The sequence below is a fragment of the Danio rerio genome, chromosome 16 (genome assembly GCF_049306965.1).
Source record: "Danio rerio strain Tuebingen ecotype United States chromosome 16, GRCz12tu, whole genome shotgun sequence".
Classification (NCBI taxonomy): domain Eukaryota; kingdom Metazoa; phylum Chordata; class Actinopteri; order Cypriniformes; family Danionidae; genus Danio; species Danio rerio.
The window spans coordinates 50,082,316-50,105,000 of record NC_133191.1 but is presented as its reverse complement, the minus strand read 5'-3'; the positions used below and the strand labels follow the sequence as shown (position 1 = coordinate 50,105,000).

General features: G+C 34.4%; 1 protein-coding gene across 50 annotated transcripts in view; it reads right to left on the bottom strand.

Annotated features, from left to right (window-relative positions):
* The window catches only part of syngap1b (synaptic Ras GTPase activating protein 1b), a 242,814-nt gene that overhangs the window by 53,537 nt on the left and 166,592 nt on the right, over positions 1–22,685 (bottom strand). For 30 of the 50 annotated variants that reach the window (XM_073924455.1, XM_073924465.1, XM_073924466.1 and 27 more), the window contains 8 exons: positions 19,685–19,783; positions 11,689–11,928; positions 9,580–9,915; positions 8,044–8,188; positions 7,826–7,970; positions 6,530–6,766; positions 3,319–3,520; positions 877–1,082 (listed from right to left, as the gene is read on the bottom strand). In XM_073924455.1, the coding sequence (XP_073780556.1) occupies positions 877–1,082; positions 3,319–3,520; positions 6,530–6,766; positions 7,826–7,970; positions 8,044–8,188; positions 9,580–9,915; positions 11,689–11,928; positions 19,685–19,783 (1,610 nt within the window). Of the gene's footprint in view, positions 1–876; positions 1,116–3,318; positions 3,521–6,529; positions 6,767–7,825; positions 7,971–8,043; positions 8,189–9,579; positions 9,916–11,688; positions 11,929–19,684; positions 19,784–22,685 lie in introns of all 50 variants that reach the window. The other 20 variants (XR_012391298.1, NM_001326467.1, XM_068213845.2 and 17 more) reach the window with 1 other exon arrangement.

Here is a 22,685-nt window from a genome sequence, read left to right as displayed (position 1 = left end):
GATGCCCTTCCAGCTGCAACCCAGTACTGGGAAACACCCATACAATCTCCCATTTACACACATACACTATGGCCAATTTAGCTATTCAATTGACCTATAGTGCATGTCTCTGCAGTATGGGGGAAATTGAAGCAACCGGAGGAAAAAATGTATGAATGTTTAAATAATGCAAGCGGTTCTGATACTATTGATAGTCAGCATTGTTTTCTGACTTAAATATTTAGGTTGAATGTTAGTTGCTGCACTAAAACCATAATAAATTTGAAAAATAGTATTCCCAAATTATTACATTACAAAAAAACATGAATTTTTATTGTTAGCACACATTGCACATCCATTCCAGGTTGCAAAGCACCTACTCTGATGCATAAAAAATACAACTGTGCAGGTTTTTCAAGTTCTACAGATTTTTGGAGGTGCAGATGCGACACAAATAAAACACACACACACACACACAAACACACACACACACACGCACACACACACACACACACACACACACACACACACACACACACACACACACACACACACACACACACACACACACACACACACACACACACACACACACAGCTGAAGTTTAATTCAATTCAATTATTACTATAATTACAATAATTACTGTTTCAAAGCAGGTGCAGATTATTGCATTACAATTAAATTCGGAAAAGTTTAGGTTATTAGTTATCATTACATTATTAGTTACTAATACCTTTTAACTAATTAACTAGTAACTAATGGCTTTTACCAGTTAAAGTTCTTAAATATAAACATAATTAACCTGCAGTTATATAGCATATATGCGATGTCTATATGTGTACTGTACATGTTTAATGACGTGTATTTGTGTATTAAGTGTGTGTGGAGTTTTGTTACCTGTTAAGGTCTCTCATCATGAGATTCTGGAACTCAGACGAGACGCCCCTGTTGAAGCTGGGTCGGGACAGCAGTCGGTCTGTCTGTCTCTCTGCAGGCTGTCTGTCTGTCTGATGACTGGGCTGCCTCTGCAGGTGAGGGTTGCGGAGGGCCATGCTGATGTCATTGAGGAGGCGGGGCAATGGTCCAAGTTTGATGATGGCATCCTTTGACACAATAAACCAAGACCTAATTGATGACTGAGGTCAAATGTAAGAAAACAATCACTGTCATCACATATACATCAGGGGTTCTTATGTGAATACTACATTTGCATGTCAATACAGTGCATTATCTGTCTTTAAAGGTTTTTCATCTTTCAAATATGTCTGGTTAAATGGTTACATTAGACTGTTGTAAAGCAAAAGATGAATTAAAATTATACAGTTTATAAATCATTATTTTTTATGACATTATGTGTTATATATTGAATAAAATTTTTGTAATTGCATTTTACAAGTCAGTAAAAAAAATTAAAACTACAATAAAATAATGATGGTAATCTAAATGTAAAAAGTGGAACATTTGAGATAAAAAATAAAATAAAACAAAACAAAATAAAATAGACAATAAAATAAAAAAACATAAAAAATATTAAATTAAATAACACACAATAAAATTAAATACAAAAATAAAATAAGGCAAAAGCCACAAAAAGATAAAATACAAAGAAAAAATTAAATGCAAAAATAAAATAAGGCAAGCCACAAAAAAATATAATTAAATTTATTAAAATAGGATTTTATAGATCAGAAAAAAACAATAAAATAAATTAACTAATAAAATCTATTAAAATAAAATTAACAATAGAATAAAAAACAAATGCAATTTAATTAAATAAAAGACAATGTAATAAAATAAAATTATAAAATAAAATGCATTAAATAAGAAGTAATAAATAAAAAACCTGTAAAAATATAATTAAAATGTAATTCAATAAATACAATATAATAAAATAAAACAATAAAAAACTGAAATACGTTAAAATAAAATGTATTCATTTAAAAATATATAATTAAAAAAAATCAATAAAATGTAATTAATTAAAAGGCAATATAATAAAGTAAAACAATACATTTAAAATAAAATATATATTTCTTTTATAAAATAAAATAAATAAAATGCAATTAAACAAAAGACAATAAAATTAAATTAAAATAAAATACATTAAAATATATATTTTTTTCATTTTAAAAATAAAAATAATATAAAATAACAAAAAGTGCAATTAAAAAGGACAATATAATTAAATAAAGCAATAAAATAAAATACATTAAAATAAAATGTATTGATTAAAAAAATATTAAATAAAATAACATACATAAAAATGTAATTAATTAAAAGATAATAAAATAAAACAATAAAATAAAATGCATTAATAAAAATGACTATAAATAAAACGGCAAATAAAATGTTATTAAATAAGAGACAATATAATAAAATAAAACAATATTTGTAAACTTAAATTTATTATTTTTTAAATTAATATAAATAAATTATATGCAATTAAATAAAAAAATATATATAATAAAAAACATAAAATAATAAAATAAAATGCATTCAAATAAAATTAATTTATTTAAAAAATATAAAAATAACATAAACAAATAAAATGCAATTAAATATAAGTCAATAAAATTAAATAAAATAAAATGCATTAAAATAAAATCTATTCATTAAAAGCATACAATAAAATAACATAACTATAATTTATTTTATTAAAAGACAATATAATAATATAAAACAATAAAATAAAATGAATTAAACAAAATTGTATAAATTAAAATAACAATAAAATAACATAAATAACATTTTATTAAATGAAAGACAATATAATAAAACAAAAAAAGAAATAAAATAAAATGCAAAAAAATTTAATTATATTAAATTAAAATATACGTTTAAAAATAAAAAAACTATAAAACAAAATAACAAATAAAATTTTATTAAATAAAAAACTAAATAATAAAATAAAACACTTAAATAAAATGCATTAGAATAACATTTTATAAATTAAAAACAATAAAACAAAATAAATAAAAGTTTATGAAATAAAACACAATAAAATAAAATAAAATGTATTTGTTAAAAAATAACATAAATAAAAAAATGTAATTCAATAAAAGACAATATAATAAAACAAAAAATTTAATAAAAAACTATAAAATAAAATACTATAAATTTAATTAAATAAAGTACAATAAAAATACAAAAAATTATTAATTAATAATAACAAAAGCAAAAAGGCAAAAAGGCAATTTGAATATGCATATAATAATAAAACTGAGACAGCACAATTAAATATCAAATAATACCAAATGTGCACAACACAAAAATGATGTAACTCTAAAATGATTTGCCCACATTGATAAGCCATGTTGTGGCTAATAAATCCTCACGTACCTTGCTCAGCTGAGCCATAACCTCCCAGAGCAGACTGTGCAGGATGGAGAGCTCGCGGCCTAGGTCAATGTAGCCCTCGAAGGCCCCAGCATTGCTCACACTGTCCAGATTGGAGATCTCATAGAGAAACTGCTGCATGGAGCCCCACTCCATCTCCAGAAACTCATTCATGAAGCACATGTACTCCTCCTTACTGCCAAACCTGCAGGACAAGAGGACAGAGTGGAGAATGTTACCACAAAGATATTGAACGATCATAATGTTGGCTGCTGAACAGTTTCTTAAAGCTTAAAAGGGAAAGATCTGGAATGATGGCCCAAAAGTCATGAATAAACCAATAAAATGTAAGTGTTAAAGAGGTCTCCACCAGCAAAGACACATCTGCTGAATTTAAGAAGAAAGCCCTGGGTTTGTAAGTGTACCATATGTTGTTCTAGATAAATACCATTTAAAGAGACTTATACTCTTCCTCCACTTGCTCTAAACCTGTTTGGATTTCTTTCTTCTATTGAACACAAAAGAAGGTAATATGAAGAATGCTGGAAACTGACAGCCATTTACTTCCATAATAATAAAACAAATATATACTATGGAAGACGATCAACAGTGATCTAATCTTTGCAGTTCGCTGGAAAACCACACATCTGTCTCTGAACTGGACTACAAATACCATTATGCACCTTACACACATCAGTTCCTGATTCCCCCTGATTACTCACACACAGCTGGAAGCTCATAATAGACTGCTTACCAAGACTATATATGTATCTCATTCTTGTCTTGTTTATTTCCTGAAGCGTTCAATTGTGTCACCGTGTTTCCTCACCCTTGCCTGGTTTATTGTTTCATGCTGTTTGCCACCTGTACCAATCTATTCGTCTGTGACCCTGACTACTCTTCTGGATTACCTGCATGCTTCTGTCTGTTCCTGTTGTGACCTTTACCTCCCTGACGATTCTCGTAAAATAAAGACTCTGCATTTGGATCCTCAACTCCGTTGCCAGACTCGCATACGGGAAGTATTCATAGTGCTTCACTTTTTACCTTTTTGCCAAATAAATTTGCAACAATTTTTCACATTGTCATTACGGGGTATTGTGTGTAGAATTTTGAGGAAATTAATGAATTTAATCCATTGTGGAATAAGGCTGTAACATAAAACAATGTGGATAAAGTCAAGCGCTACGAATACTTTCTGGATGCGCTGTATCGTACCACGTGTCCAACAGAAGAAAGAAACTCAAATTGAAAGAACAAATGCTATAAAGGTTTAAAAGCACTCTTGAGGTTGAGTAAATACCTCTAAATCACAATTATCATGATTTAGGAAAAATTGAAATAAAGGCAGCTAAAAGCAGAAATCAAAACATGACAATGAAGTTACACTCCACTTTTTTTTTTTTTTTTACAAGTCTCCTATGTTTAAACAGTTGAGTTTTACCATTTTTTAATCCATTCAGCCAATGTCCAGGGGCCTTATGTATGTCATGTAAGATTTGATTTGAAATCATACTAAAACACTACGTACGCACAAAGCTGTAAATGTGCGTACGCAGTAAAAAATTCAGATGTATGAAACAGTCCGTACGCGGAATCCCACGCATATTCTCTTTGTACATTCGACTTAACGTGAAACTGAGCGCATGTGCACGAGTGCAAAACCCCTCCCTGCCTCTTCCCCCTAATAAATATGGTAATGACTCTACTTTGGCAAAATCAAATGAAAAAGCAATGGCGAAAGCAAGCAAGAAGAGAAACTCTGAACAGAATGTGAATTAGAGATGCTTCTATATTTAGGTAGATAGGAGAAAAAGGGTGGTTTTTGCAAGTTTATCTTCCAGAATTAATAACAAAAGAAAAAAATAGAGTGGGGAGAGTTTAACTGACGTGGTTAACACAGTGGGGTCTGAACAGCACACTGTGAGTGAATTAAAAAAGAAATAGTCTGATGTAAAGGTGTAAAATTTTGTAGTGTCTATTTAGGTTAAGTGCAAATAGCACACCTCGATGGAATAAGCTAGTTGAATGCCCATCACCGTTTGATCGACAGAGACAACAGAACTAAAAACAGCAGTAAACAGCAGTGTGAGTGGGGCAGCTCATAAAGCGCATGGCAACATGTTTTGACACTAGCGATCATAAACCTGGTTCGAATCCAGGTCTGATGAATATATTCTTTTTTCCCCATTACATCTCAGACAACTCTTCATCACGAGGAAGACAAGTAGGAATCGTTAATAAATGCGTGTATTATGTTAAGCGCATTTGAGCATCACATATTATTTGCACATTTATTGAATGTAAAAGTTTCCCATTCATGTATGCAAATTTTTCTTCAGATCGATCAGTCGATCGCTCCGATTACATTGGGAAAACCAGCGATCACTGTAAATTGTGCTTTAATGTTTGGCTGGTCAACTGCATAGTATGGAAACCTTATATACCTACTAGACATGCGGATGAACCCGTTCCATACAGCTGCCATTGCACAGCTCAGACACTTTGTTGTGTGCAATTTAACACAATTGCCTCTAGGAGTCGCCAATGAATATAAAAGAAACACACACAAGAAATGCACGTACGCCAGACATGAAGTTGGCATGGACCAACGCACATTCCCACAATCATTTCATCGTTAGTAAATCCAAATGTGAGTGTGAAGCCTGGCGTACGCAAAGTTTTTGTATGTACGTAAAATTGATACATGAGGCCCCAGGTATGTAGCAGCATGTTTATCTTAGCTTAGCATAAATCATTAAATCAGATTAGGCCATTAGCATCTTGCACAAAAATGATTGTTTTTTTGATAATTTTCCTTTTTAAAGTTTGACTCTTCTGTAGTTACTGTATGTATGACTACGAAAAATTAAAAGTTGATATTTTCTAGGCAGATACAGCTAAATACGCAAAAATGAGAGAACAGTTCCTAGCCATGTTGACCTAGAAAATAGCAACTTTTCCTTTTTGGTAAATCTTGAAACAAGGTTCAAGCTTTAAACTGTAAAAATAATCTAAACTCTGGTCATTTTTGAGTATGAAGCAAACAGTTTTATCCAAATTCAATAATTTATGCTAAGATAAGCTAAAAGTTCAGCTAAATTAATTCAAAATTGGTCAATCTCAACTGTTTAACTCTAGTTGATTTGTAAAATGAGCTTATTTCCAAAAAAAAGTTGAGTGTTTCTGAGATTTTGAAGGTGTGTGTACTGACTTGGAGAAGTTTGCGAGGTTCTGGACCACTTTGGCGATGAGTGTGAGTGTTCGTGAGGTCTGCTCATCGGGATATTCCTGCGTGAGGTTGAACAGAGATGGAGACATGATGGCTGGACAGAGGAAGCGCAGGAAGAGGGAGCCGCTGATCAGTCGATCTGCAATGTCTTCTCTTCCTCTCTCAGCACAGCGGACACGCCATGATGCAAACACTTCCTTCAGCTCTCGCGGGAACGCACTGAAAACACATCAAATTAAACATTACCATTCACACTCATGAAGATTGAGAGCATCAGACAAAACTTTAAAACCCTGAATCAATATTGGAGCTACTTTTGCATGCTGGAGGAAGAACGACGCCATGGCTGAAGTATTTCTATTAGACAGGTTATGTTCTGTTTTAAAACTATTTCAGTCACACAGAGCTGATGTAGATTGTGTTGTTATGAATGGGTTATATGCACAGAAGTGTTTCAATCTCCCGGTGAAAGATTAATGTGACTATTTACAGTTTATAGAAGTTGAACATCTCCCATGGCCAGCACAGTCACCAGATCTAAATATTATTGAGCTACTTTAGGGTATTTTGGAGGAGCGAGTCAGGAAATGTTTTTCTCCACCAGCATCATGCAGTGTCCCGGCCACTATTCTGCAAGAAGAATAGCTCAAAATCCCTCTGATCACTGTAAGGACTTGTATATGTCATTCCCAAGATGACATGATGCTGTATTGGCCACAAAAGAAGGACCTACACCATACTAATGAATTATTGGGTTCTAAAACCAGGTTTTATTGTATTGTATTGTATTGTAACTCCTGTATATATTTAAATTAAATCACAAAGCAAAAACTATTAATAGGCAAAACCCATATCAAATAATTAAATAAATAAATAAGTAAATTATTTAAAATAAACAAATAAATGAATCAATAATGAGTCTCATTATATTATTTTCATCTGCACTTAATATCAGATAAAAAAAACTTATGACTATCATCAAAAGAGCCTTTTAAACTGATTTAAAAAGTAATAGAATAATACAATTAGCAGTAAAATGTAAGACAAAAACGTAAAAATAAATCAATTTTTAAACACCATTATATAGCCCTGTTGTGTGGCGCACTTAATGACACCAATCATATATAAACGTTATTTATAAATAACTGTGCAAAACAAAAGTGCCCTACTTTGATATATCAGCCTGCTTCAATGCATCCTGCAGCTTTTTTCAGGATTATTTTGCACAACTCAATCATTTTTAAACGAATGTGTTGATTCAAAATCAATAAAACTGACCAATATGAGTTGATGATTTTGCAGAGGGCGAGCTCACAGCACATCCGGAGGTTGGCTTGATGTTCGGGCAGTATTGAAGGGGGAGTTCGCATCGGGTCCACTTCACAGTTCTCCTCTGATTCATACAGCGCTCGGATAAAATCACCTGGAGGAAAAACCAGAGCATCAGCAAACAGCAAGAACAGTCACTGCAGCTCTTGAAATTATAATGGGCCCACCTAAAACATCTTTGAGGTACTTGTGTCCGATGAGTTTGAGGTACTCTTCTATGGCTTTGGTGGCCAGGGTGTTTTCTCTGAAGATCAGGTGCTCGCGGTCGATGAAGCGATCCACCTCACACATCGCCATGTCTGACAGAAAATCCTGAAGCAGAGCAAAAATAAAAAACATGCTCAATTCAGGTCAAGTTTATTTGTATAGCGCTTTTCACAATAATAATTGTTTCAAAGCAGGATTATTGCATTACAATCAAATTCTGAAAAGTTAAGGTTATTAGTTACCATAACTTTAATAGTAACTAGTAACTTTAACTCATTAACTAGTAACAGTTATTGTATATAAATATAGTTAACCTGCAGTTACAGTTGAAGTCAGAATTATTAGCCCCCCTTTGAATTGTTTTCTCTTTTTAAAATATTTCACAAATTATATTTAACAGAGCAAAGAAATTTAACAGTAAAAATTTATATTTATTTATAATAAAATAAAATAAAAGGAAAATTAACAAAACAAATAAACAAACAAAACAAACTAGACTGGGCAGGCTGTCAGGGATCAGGGCTGGAAGACAGGACAAGGCAAGATGCGACAACGAACTGGCACAGGACAGCAGACATGAGGAGAATATAAGCAGAAATAATTAACGCACAAACAGGTGAACAGGATAAACTAATAATGCGTAAACAAAGAGGGTGGGACTAGAAAATAGACAGGTGAGCACAACACGTGCATGGCCCAAGCGTGCTTGAAATAGCGCTCATACAAAAAGACACACAATGACAGAAAATGAGTGTTCGACCTGAGAAAACTCGAGCCGAGCACAACATACAACAGATGACAGGACTAGTGTCTGGACTGATACACCAAAATAAGAATTAACAAGACCAAAGTGACAGAATCCTGACATAAAAGGGTTTTAAAAACTGCTTAAATTCTAGTCGAATAAAACTATTAAGACTTTCTCCAGAAGAAAAAATATAACAGGAACACTGCAAAAAATGCTTTTCTTACTTAGATTTTTTGCTTTGTTTCTAGTCCAAATATCTAAAAGTTCCTAAATCAAGAAGAATTTTCCAGACAAGCAAAACATATTGTCTTGTTTTGAGAAATAATATGCCAATATTAAGTGAGTTTTTCCTTAAAACAAGCAAAATAATCTGCCAATGGGGTAAGCAAAATAATATTACGTCAAAAGAAAAAACAAGATTCATTTGCTTATGCCATTGGCAGATTATTTTGCTTGTTTTAAGGAAAAACCCACTTAATATTGGCATATTATTTCTCAAGACAATATGTTTTGCTTGTCTAGAAAATGCTTCTTGATTTAAGAAATTTTAGATATTTAGACTAGAAACAAAACAAAAAATCTAAGCAAGACAAGCATTTTTTGCAGTGAAATACTGTGAAAATTTCCTTGCTCTGTTAAACATAATTTGAGAATTATTTAAAAAAGAAAAAAAAAATTCAAATGAGGGCTAATTGTTTTGACTTAAACTGTATATTAGAACTTATTAAAAAGTCAAAGACAGCTGTACCTTGGCCTTCCCTGTGCTCTGTAGGATGTGCACCAGAGCACAGGCCACTTCTTCTTTGCTCTTGACACTCAGCAGTGGCTCCAGGACCGCACACAGCGTCCGGTAGTTGTTTGTGACGTACTCTGCGAACTCTTTATACAGTTCCATCGGCAGGATGCTCATGGTCTGAAAGCGTGACTTGAGCCGCAGCGAGGCATTGATGATCTTCCCTCCTCCGACGCCGCCACCCTTGGCCAGAACACTGGGCTGAATGACGGGGTACCATTGCTCCACAAACTGACGGCCAGTGATGCTGGAAATGGGAATGCTGACCAAGCCAAGGTACGTGCTCTTCTCCTGTTACAATGAAGACACAAATCATCGTTAGTTGCCTTAAAATAACAGGATGCACTAAATGGTTCTTCTAAGAAAAGTGCTTGACGATTTGTTATCATTTATTTATGCATTTTTGTATCCTGTTCCTGCAGTTTTGTATTCCTTTTGCATATTATAAGCTGCTTGGTTCATGTTAACTGTGAGCATATACACTGCCCGGTCACTTTATTAGGAACACCTTACTAGAACTGGGTTCCTTTTGCCTTCAGAACTGCCTTAATCCTTCGTGGCAAAGATTCAACAAGGTACTGGAAATATTCCTTAAAGATTTTTTTTTCCATATTGACATGATAGCATCACGCGGTTGCTGCAGATTTGTCGGCTGCACATCCGTGATGCAAATCTCCCGTTCTACCACATCCTAAAGTTGCTCTATTGGATTAAAATCTGGTGACTGTGGAGGCCATTTGAGTACAGTGAACTCATTGTCATGTTCAAGAAACCAGTCTAAGATTAATCGTGTTTTATTACATGGAACGTTATCCTGCTGGAAGTAGCCATCAGAGGATGGGTACACTGTGGTCATAAAGGGATGGACATGGCCAACAACAAATCTCAGGTAGGCTGTGGGGTTGACACAATTGGCACTAATGGCCCCAAAGTGTGCCAAGAAAATATCTCTTACACCATGTTGTTGATGCCAAATTCTGACCCTGCAATCCGCAGCAGAAATCGAGACTCATCAGACCAGGCAACGTTTTTCCAATCTTCTATTGTCGTATTTTGGTGTGCCTCTGCGAATTGTAGCCACAGTTTCCTGTTCTTAGCTGACAGGAGTGGCACCCGGTGTGGTCTTTTGCTGCTATAGCCCACCCCCCTCAAGGTTGGACATGTAGTGTGTTCAGAGGTGCTCTTCTGCATACATCGGTTGGAACGAGTGCTTATTTGAGTTAATGTTACCTTTCTATTAGCTCGAACCAGTCTGGCCATTCTCCTCTGACCTCTGGCATCAACAAGGCACCACAGAACTGCCACTCACTGGATATTTTCTCTTTATCAGACCATTCTCTGTAAACCTTAGAGATGGTTGTGCTTAAAAACCCCAGTAGATCAGCAGTTTCTGGCAACAACCATGCCACATTGAAAGTCACTTAAATCGCCTTTCTTCCCCATTCTGATGCTCAGTTTGAACTGCAGCAGATTGTCTTGACCATGGCTGCGTCCGAAACCACATATTTCCATACTATATAGTATGCAAATTCAGTATGTGAGCCGAGTAGTATGTCCAAATTCATAGAATTCGAAAATCAGTATGCGAGAAGTACCCGGATAATTTACTACTTCCGGCGAGATTCTGGAGTGTGTATTCCATGCACACTGCGCTATCCCATGATGCCCCGCGAGAGAATTCATGAATGGGAGTGAAGTGACGCAACTGACGTAGGTAGGTTCGGTGACCATGACAAAATGGCGGATGTAGTACGTCTGAATTCCATTCATACTTTTCACTTCTATACATTTTGTATAGAACGTAATTTTCTAACGACGATTCAAACGCAGAACCTACTGAGTAGTAGGCGGTTTCAGATGCAGCCCATGTCTACATGCCTAAATGCACTGCGTTGCTTCCATGTGATTGGCTGATTAGAAAATTTGCGTTAACGAGCAGTTGGACCTAATAAAGTGGCCTGTAAGTGTATATACATGGTATTTTCTATTTAGCATAGACTAAATAATATAAGACAGCCACCAAACAGCAGCCTTAAAGAATTAATCTTGAGTTGAATATTTTACCTTGCGTCTCTTCTTGTCCGTCTCTTTGTACAGATGAAGGCGGAGGTTGCGGACAGCAGGCAGGTTGTTGAACTCAAAGTGCTCACCCCAGAAGACAGTGTCGGTACGGGGTTTGCTGGTGGTGCGAGCGTACAGCATGTCATCCAAGCACAGTTCACAATAATAGCGCTTTTTGGGTGGGAGCTCACGGGCCTCAATGATCCACAGCTTCAGGACGTTGTCGACACGCCGACTGTTGTCCTTTTAATGACAAAGAGAGATGGTAAACAGCAGAATCATATGTGCACTGTATACTGTATGTACTACTGTATAGAGCTTTGCAGTGACAATGCACCACTGTTCATATTTTATGGCACACTGTAAAAGGCGATTAGTTACTTTATAAGTAGCTCAGTGGTTAGCACTGTTGCCTCACAACAAAAAGGTCGCTGGTTCGATTTCCAGTTGGCATTTCTGTGTGGAGTTGGCATGTTCTCCCTGTGTTGGTGTGGGTTTCCTTCGGGTGCTCCGGTTTCCTCCACAGTCTAAAGACATGAGCTACAGGTGAATTGGATGAACTGAATTAGCCATAGTGTATGAGGGTGTGTGTGAATGTGAGAGTGTATGGGTGTTTCCCAGTGCTGAGCTGCAGCTTGAAGGGTATCCACTGCATAAAACATATGCCAGAATAGTTATCGGTTCATTTCGTTGTGACTAAGCTGAAGGAAAATGAATGAATGAATGAGTTTGTTTACTTAATAATTATAAAGAAACAAGTTAACTCTTTAAGTAAAGTCAACTAATCGCTTCTTACAGTGTAATCTGCAATTTTTACAAGCAAACTGACCAAGGTAGAAAACTATAAACATGTAAAATCTGAGTAAATAAATAAGGTGTTTACTTGCTTAATCATGAGCTGAACGATCAGAGGGATGAAAGTTTGATTAAAAGTAGAGGAAAGTAGCACAACTGCACTTTAAAGGTATGCAATATGTGATATGACACGATGCATAAATGTAAAGCTGGGCCGATAAACAGTATTATATTGAATCAGGACAAAATTTATGTCAATAACAATGATAAGCTCTGAAATTTTTTACTCTATAATGATCTAAGAGTGTTTCCTAGGGATAGATTGCAGCTTGAAGGGCATCTGCTGCGTAAAAAACTTGGATAAATTGGCGGTTCATTCCGCTGTGGGGACCCCAGATTAATAAAGGGACTAAGCCGACAAGAAAATGAATGAATGATTGAATGAATGATAGCCAGTCACACAGCAGAAATGCAACAATGGGAATCTATAAATAATACATATTTATATGTTGATATTAGAGAAAAATCAAATTTTTTGCCACCGAAAATTTATTGGTCGAAAATCTTAAGCCATTTTATGGACACTCAAATGTTTGTGGTTTCAATCATTGTTGGAATACTCTTTTAAATCTGGAAGCATTAACAACTTATATTGAAATATATATCATTGTCGTTCAATATGGAAAATAATTGTCAGGATTGCATTTTTGGCATATCGCCCAGCTCTACATAAATGTGCATTCAACACTTATATTTTCAGAAGTTGATATATAGTTGCGGTCAGAATTATTAGCCCTCCCTGTATTTTTCCCCAATTTCTGTTTAATGGTTTTCAACACATTTCTAAACATAATAGTTTTAATAACTCATTTCTAATAACTGATTTATTTGTATCATTGCCATGATGACAGCATATAATTAAAGACTTAAGTAGGTTGATAAATTTAAAGTTAGGGTAATTCGGCAGGTCATTGTATAACGACGGTTTGTTCTGTAGAATATCCAAAAATAATATTGCTTAAGGAGGCTGATAATTTTTACCCCAAAATGTTTTGTTTAAGGAATAAAAATGCTTTAATTCTATCAGAAATAAAACAAATGAGACTTTCTAGAAGAAAAAATATTATAGGAAATACTGTGAAAATTTCCTTCCTCTGTTAAACATCATTTGGAAAATAATTGAAAATGTAAGAAAAATCACAGGAAGGCTAATAATTCTGACTTCAACTGTATGTGTGATGTCTTATTATAAACCTACATGTCTCTGTTGTCTCATTACAAACCTATGCCGCAAATTACGCAATATACATATTAAACTAACAAATGATACAGTTTTCTTTGGGGTGGCCTTTAATTAATTTGTAATCAGTACACTGCAAATTTTGCACTGTGAACACTCCGTGGTCATGACTGTCTGTTCTGCTTTATACAACCTTACATAAACTTAAAAATAGAGGTGAAAAAATAATTGTTGTAGTCGCACTAGGAAATGTTGTCGTCAAACAAACGCTGCCCAAAATGTGCATATCAATGATCACATTTGAATTTGTTAGAGTCTGTTTTGTTCCTATTGGCCATTATTCACTAGAATTTTACACTTGGTACAATAGTGTTTGAGACTTAGGGTATATCCTTTCCATGTACTGAATATTTATTATTAATCTATGCCAAGGAATACACAGATTTTCATTCTATTCTATTTAATCAAACAGACTACATGCATTAGCGTATGCTACATAAACATACCTGCTCAAAACAAAATACAGGTGGCATTTACAGCAGGGAAAATAGGTATTGAACACGCCACCATTTTTCTCAGATAACATATTTCTAAAGGTGCTGTTGACTTGAAATTTTCAACTGATTTTGTTAGCAACCAAAAAAATCTATATATGCAAAGAAAACAGAACTAATTAGTTTACAAATTAAGTTATGCATAATAAAATTAAATAACAAAGTAAAAAAGTATTGAACATATGAAGAAAAGAAGGCGTAGAAAGGCAGTAAAAGACCAGACAACAGCTGAAATCTCTCAGTAGTTCTTCAGCAGCCCTCTGCCCTTCCTCATTGTAAATTAACATCAGCTGCTTCAATCCTACATCTACATTATCAGAATGATGAAGATGAAACCAGGGTGGACATTTCAGCAAAACAATGACTTGTTCAATATTAATATAAATATATATTCTTATTTTTCCGACTTTATGTAGCATAATTTCAAAAAGCGAAAGTCAGATTACTATGTTTTTACTTGATATATTATATTTTGAAGTTATGCAATCTAATTTAAAATACAGATGGTGTTTACTAGGGATGTAACGGTATCAGAATTTAACGGTACGGTAATACCTCGGTATGAATGGCACGGTACGGTATTTATTGAATAATTTACAGGAAAAACAAAACTAATGAAAAGACTCGAAAAAAGTGCCAAAAGTGTTTATTTACCTTAGCACTGAACATATCAATGACATAAAAATTAGCCATCTATCTGTAAGTTTCGAAACAGGAACTTCAATTTTTCCAATTTTAATTACTAAAAACTATTAAACCATATAAAAAAAAAAATAAAGTTTCAATTAAGTATTGTTGAAAAATCAATCCCATTCAACATTTAATAACTCCCTCACTTAAAAAGAGATGGGTTTTTAAGGAAAATTATCATATAACTATAATCTGGTAAAAGCTGGGATCTCTGGGCATGTCCCCTGCAACAGAAAAAAACCCTCTCATTTGGGACTGAGGTTTCTGGGACAGAGAGATATGATTTAGCCAAGGTTGACAGCAGTGGGTAACGTAGTGCATTGTCTTTACACCACTTGAGAGGACAAGCCATGAGTGAGATAGAGGTTTCTTTGCGGTACAAGTCAATGTCTGCATCAATCTAAAAAGTGTGCTGTATTCTGCAGTCCCCATGACTGTTTTTAGTCGTATTCCACGACTTATATTTCACCACAGTCTGGCAGTGCCTGCATATTGTTTTTGTCTTTGTCTTTCACCTTTTCTCCTTTTTCGTATCTTTTTAAAAAGAAACCGAAATGCTTCCACACATCCGATTTAAAACCCGCTTTAGGTTCGATCATTTCCAGCTCTTTTTCTTCCCCGCTACTAGCAACACACTCCATTTCCGCATTACTGGATCTGTAGTGATAGTAATAGTTATAGTTATGGAGTCATGCGCCTACGGTAATATTGAAAAAAATTACTATTGAGGTATGATGGTATTTACAATATTGTTACATCCTTAGTGTTTACAGAATACCAGGATAACAGTGTGTCCTTGGTTTGTATTTTAAACAAAGAAGCTGCGCTAGTGTCAGCATTACACAAGGCCATCTAAAAAGAACTATTAAAACATTTCTGAAGATGTGATTTCCATTGATCGACACCTTTATTAAACCTCAGACAACTGTATTTATTCATTTGCTTTGAATATTTTAAATATCATAAACTGAGCTGCTCTGACTGTCACAGGCACCGATTTATGTGAAGTATGAAAGGAACGAAGGTCATCATTAGTTATATTTGTTAAATTTGTAAAGTTAATGTAAAACATCGTATGTTTGTCAGTGTCTGCTCTATCATTTCTGCATGTCAATCAATGCATCTTTACTTTGCAGTACTTCAGATGTGTCATCAAACAAGCGGACAGACAGGAGAGACTGTAAGTTTGAGGGTGGCGATGCTTTAGAAAGGATAATGATCTGAATTACCGTTAGTCAAACTCCTACTGTGTGTCTGAAGTGCTGGAGAGAGAATGATGAGTCATTTAAACACATGAAAATGCCACAGGAACATTCATTTTCTGCTGGCATTTATAGAGCCACTAAAATGGACCCTTAAAACAGATTTCCGGTCCTTTCATTGAACACTACGGTAATAATTATGTGCTTTTTATATAACCTTTTACATAAACATGAACATATTTAGCTACAAATGCATCTAATGTTAAATATGTTAAATAATTATAATTAATTACATTAATCTAGTTACTAATATGCATATTGCATACTGATAAAAAAAATCTAGCTTACATGCTATTAAGTGCTTGGAATATTCTATAAAACGTTTGTACAGACATGTTGATGGTTTCACATATTCACATATTTGTTGGTTATGATAAAACTTGCAGTCTTAGATATCTATTATGAATACACCTTTCCAGTTTTCCCATACTCCATCTGCACACTGTAAAAAAAACCCAGTTTACTTAAAAAAGTGAGAAACTTGGAACTGTTGAGCCGACTCAACTTAATTTTTATAATTATGAGCATTTACTTAATAATTTTGAGGCAACATGTTTTCAAATTTTTGGATCGCATTCATGCGCAATAAGGCGTAAGAGTTGTTTGGCATGACTTGTTGCTATTTTCAGACCAGCACAAGCGTAATTTTCACATTTTGCGGGACAATGTTTAAATAGCAAATCCATTTGTGCCACTTTGTGGACTCATGGGTGTGCTGGTCTATAAATAAGGTGTGTTAAGGCGCATTGTTGACGCGTTGCAATTTTGAGGAACTGAAATAGACCGCGCCATTGACCAACTAAAAGCTGGTCAAAAGTCCAGCACAGAGTGCGTTAGTTATGGTCAAAAATGCTTACACATTGCTTAATACACACAGGATGTATAGCAACACACAAATATCTTTACATATGAAAAATATCAGGATTAAAATGTTACAATTATTATTATTTGCCACTGCCTCCATGCTTTCTTCATCTCAAGGTTTTTTTTTTTCAGTTTATTCATGACAATTTGCTGTTGTATAATGTTATTACTATTAGTGTTATTTTTTATTATATGCATATTTATTTTTGTTTAAATAAAAACAAGTTTAGACTTGTCCACCTGTCGGGTTTTGGATACATATGTATCACCATGTGGAATAGGACGTGTGATTGGATATAACTCTGGTTATGGTTTTTTTGATCACACTTGGTTATTGTTCATTTATTTGTTTGATGGAAATTAGAACTGAATTTAAAAATAGTTCTGAAACAAATCTTTGTGCTTAAAAAAAATTAAATATCTAGGTTAATGGATGTCTTCAGTGGAATGTCTACAACACCAGTTCCTTATCGACAAAAGTAAAGGAGTAAAATAAAGAGTAAAAGTAAAGAGGTAGAATGCAGAAGGCTCATTGTTTATCCTCGAGCAGATGGTCTGTTTAACTGTTTTCTCGCTCGTGAAACAATCAGTTTTTCCATTCAGTTTTTTCACCAACAAAGCATATCAATAGCAAATGCTCCATGACGCAACGCAACTGGCTCTTAAAGGGAATGGGAGATGAGACTCTGATTGGTTTAATGCATGTATGCTCAAAGCACACCCATCACTCATTAAGCCTAGTTTACACTACAGGATTTTCGGCATCGGCAGATCGCTGTGCTGTTCACACTACATGACTTGATTTGGTGTCTTTTAATCTCTGTGCAGTACGTAAATGATCCACAAGAGGGGGGTCACACACTACATGATCTGACAACAATTCGTTCCCCAACAGCTCATTCAAGCTACCAAACCACAGCCAATGAAATTTTGAGGGAGTTGTCATCGGAAAAAGCTGAACACCATTGGCTACTTGTGTGCTGATTACATCACTAACAGCATTTCAAGCTTTCAAGGGAGCATTTAAAAACATCGTCAATCAGCTGAGCGAATCAATTGCTCATCTGCAAGGTTCAAGTGGATAGACACACAAAGAGTTTTTAATTTTTTTAATTTAATGACTCTTTGAAATAAAACTAACATATCTATAATACCCTGGTGTTTTCTAAATATCTGTGAAAACCGTAATTTTCCATCCTAAAATTAGCAAAAGTGGAATCGGACTTTTTTTGCTCCATGTGCTTTACACTTTGCACTTAGATCGTTACAATAGATCCGTTTAAGTCAATTCAACTTATCACTTTAAAGGCAATTAGTTTACATACTTTTTAAAAGTCAACTAATTGCTTTTTTACAGAGCAACTAGACTAAAAAACCTTGTGCTGCTTGTTCAAACTACTTATTTAAAATGAGCACAAACAGCACAACTCTTGTTTTTTTTTTGTTTTTTGTTTTTTTGGGTGGGGGGTTGGTGACGACAGCTTTTATTGCTTTATGTTTAGTCAATTTAAAATTTCAAAAACCATTAAGCTACCTTAATAGTTTTGCATTTGGATGGCATTAAGGGATTGTGTGGAACCCTTGTTTTTTACAGTGTGTGTAAAACCTACAGTGAATCTTAAACCCCCTTTTTTCAGTAAGTGAATGCCTCATTTTTCCGCAATAAAATAATCAGTGATTCAGATCTTTGACTTCAGAAACTTCTTCAAGTAATCAGCTAATAAACCAATCAAATGAACACCCTTAGTCTGTCCTCATTTATTGTAATTTTGACAACGCATCTGTGGGCTGATCATTTTTAGACGCTTGTGTCATGTTCTCCACGCAACATGATTCAGCCCAAACTCCTGCTGACTGAACATCTGGACGAGTCAATCCACACCGCTCATTTTTAAATATTGTCAAATAAATCCTTCAAAAAAAGAAGAGGAGCATTGCAACGTCAGCCTGGAACTTACAGCTAATATAACCTAACCTCACATAAGCAGTTTTAACATTATGCATTATGAGGAAAACACATTATTAGGACTCATTGGGACAGATTTACTAACAGTATATATATTTTTTTTACATTAAATGGTGCTGTTGGAATTTACCAAAAATGCAAAAAGAAGAATTTGTGCTGAAAAGGCTATTTTTGTGCCTGATCTTGTTGAATATACAGTATATATGTATAGACTTTCCATCTTACTTTCCTAAACACGATAAGTGTACAGAGTCATTTACCCAAAGTCGCAAGGGTGATTTCAGTTGACACAAGGCAGATAAGTTAAAATTCATCTAGTTAAAAGTGATTCTACCACTGATATAATATTCTACCACTAATTAGAGACATTTTTTTTAAGGTCAAAGTCTTAAATAGTGCTGCTTTAAGAATAATCTAGTTAAGAGTGTGCATGTAAACGCACTGGTTATGTGTCAGAACAGCACATGGCAGCTGTTTCAAGTTCATCCGACAAATACCAGTAGAGGGTAAAATGTGTGTCAAGATGGAAATGGCAGGGGAGGTTGTTACTGAAGCAGACTGATGCAGTCAGGGTTGAAGAGGAAAGAGAAATGCAGAGTTCCTTCTCTCTTTTCTTCATTGCACTCACTTTGTTGGGTTTGACAGCTCTCTGTAGATTCTCGATCCATTTGTCTCGCTCCGCAGCCGACCGACAGGCAAAACACTTTGTTCCTGAAGCAGTTATCACCTAAAGTAAGGAATAATGAGTTTCACAGTTTCAGCCATCAGCGTAATTATAATAATAAGAAAGAGCAACAAAATTCCACAGGGCACCGGAGCCAATACAGTCATGCATTAATTGCTTCAAGATGAAATGTGTGATTTTTTTTGTGCCAATAGTGGCACCAGTTCAGTCCCTGAATCTGAGATGAATGGATATAATGATGGATGGATAGATAGATGGAAAGCTGGACTGATCAACAAAATGATGAATAGATGGATTTAGAAAGAAAGATAGACGGATGGAGTTATGGTATGATTTAACAATTAGAAATATATGGATAGATGGATGGATAGATGGATGGATGGATGGATGGACATAATAATGGATGGATGGATGGATGGATGGACATAATAAAGGATGGATGGATGGATAGATGGATGGATGGATGGATGGATGGATGAATGAATGGATGGACATAATAATGGATGGATGGATGGATGGACTGACGGACATAATGAATGGATGGATGGATGGATGTATGGATGGACATAATGGATGGATGGATGGATGGATGGATAAATGGATGGATGGATGGATGGACATAATAATGGATGTCTGGATGGATGAATGAATGGACATAATAATGGATGGAAGGATTGACATAATGATGGATGGATGGACAGATGGATGGATAGATGGATGGACATATGGGATGGATGGATGGATGGATGGATGGATGAATGGATGGATGGATGGATGGATGGATGAATGGATGGATGGATGGATGGATGGATGGATGGATGGATGGACATAATTATTGATGTCTGGATGGATGGATGAATGGACATAATAAGGGATGTCTGGATGGATGAATGAATGGACAATAATGGATGGATGAATAGACATAATGATGGATGGATGGATGGATGGATGGATGGATGGATGAATGGACATAGTAAGGGGTGTATAGATGAATGGACATAATAATGGATGGATGGATGGACATAATAAGGGATGTCTGGATGGCTGGATGGATAGATGAATGGACAACAATGGATGGATAGTTGGATACACAGACTAAAACACAGTTAGTTGGATACGCAGATATAACGGATGATTTTTACAATAGAAGAAGGCTGGATGAATGGATAAACGTAAGAATTAATGGCTGGATGGATGGATATAATGATGGATGGATATAATGATGAAATATAGATTAAAAGATATATGGACAGATGGATGGACAGATGGATAGATGGATGGATGTATATTACATTGAAAGACAAAGATGAATTAATATTAAAATGGAAAAAGGATGGATGGATCAATGCATAGATTGAAAGATTAATGGATTGATGTAATGATGGATATAATTAGGAAAAGATAGATAAAAAGAATTTTGGACAAACTGATGGATGGATGTACAGATGAATGAATGGATATAAAAATTAATGGATCAATGGATTATTATAATTATAGATATTGTTTTGAAAAGATGGAAAAAATGATAGGCAAATGGATATATGTATGTATGGGTGGATGGATACATGAATGGAGGTTACAATGAAAGAGAGATGGATGGATATAACAATTAATGGATTAATGGAATCATATAATGAAAGATATTGTTATGAAAAGATACAGTTGAAACAGTTGAAGTGAGAATTATTAACCCCCCTTTGAATTTCTTTTTCTTTTTTAAATATTTCCAAAATGATGTTTAACAGAGGGAAATTTTCACAGTATGTCAGATAATATTTTTTTCTTCTGGAGAAAGTCTTACTTGTTTTATTTTGACTAGAATAAAAGCAGTTTAAAATTTTTTAAAAACCATTTTAGGGTCAAAATGATTAGCCCCTTTAAGTTATAATTTTTTGGTGGTCTACAGAACAGCCTAATTACCCTAATCCGCCTAGTTACTCTAATTAACCCAGTTAAGCCTTTAAATGTCACTTTAAGCTGTATAGAAGTGTCTTGAAAAATATCTAGTCAAATATTATTTACTGTCATCATGGCAAAGATAAAATAAATCAGTTATTATAGATGAGTTACTATTATGTTTAGAAATGTGTTGAAAAAAAATCTGCTCTTCATTAAACAGAAATTGTGGAAAAAATAAACAGGGGGGGGGAGCTAATAATTCTGACTTCAACTGTATGTATGTATGTATGTATATATGGATGTATGTATGGATAAATGGATGGATAAATGGATAGATGGATGGATATCACAACAGAAGAATAATGAATGGGTGATGAATGATAGATGGAAAATTAATGGATTGATAAAAGTATGGATATGATTATAAAAATGATAAAACAACTAATATGGACAGATGAATGAATGGATGGATGGATTCAATGACGATGGGAAGATGGATGGATAAGTGGACGGATGGAATTTACAATGGTGGAAGGATGGATGGATAAATGATGAATAGAAGCATGGATGGATGGATATAATGAAGAATAGAGGAATAACAATATATATGGACTGATGGAAGGAAGGATGGAAGGAAGGATGGATGGATGGAAATAAAAATCAATAGATTAATGGATTAATATAATGATGGATATTGTTAAAAAATAGCTTCAAATTATAGAAAAATAAAAAGATGTATGTATGTGTGGATGGATGGATAGATGGATGGATGGACATTACAATGTAAAACAGCAATGGATGGATGAATGGATGGATGGATGGATGGATGGATGGATGGATGGATGGATAGATGGATTTTACAATGGGAGAAATATAAATGAATGATGGATGGATAGAAAAATTAGTGATTGATACAATTATGGATATAACTATAAAAGATGGATAAAAACTAATTTGGATAAATGAATAGATGGATGGATTTTACGATAATGGAAAGATGGATGGATAAATGAATGGATGGATTTGATGATGGTGGAAGGACGGA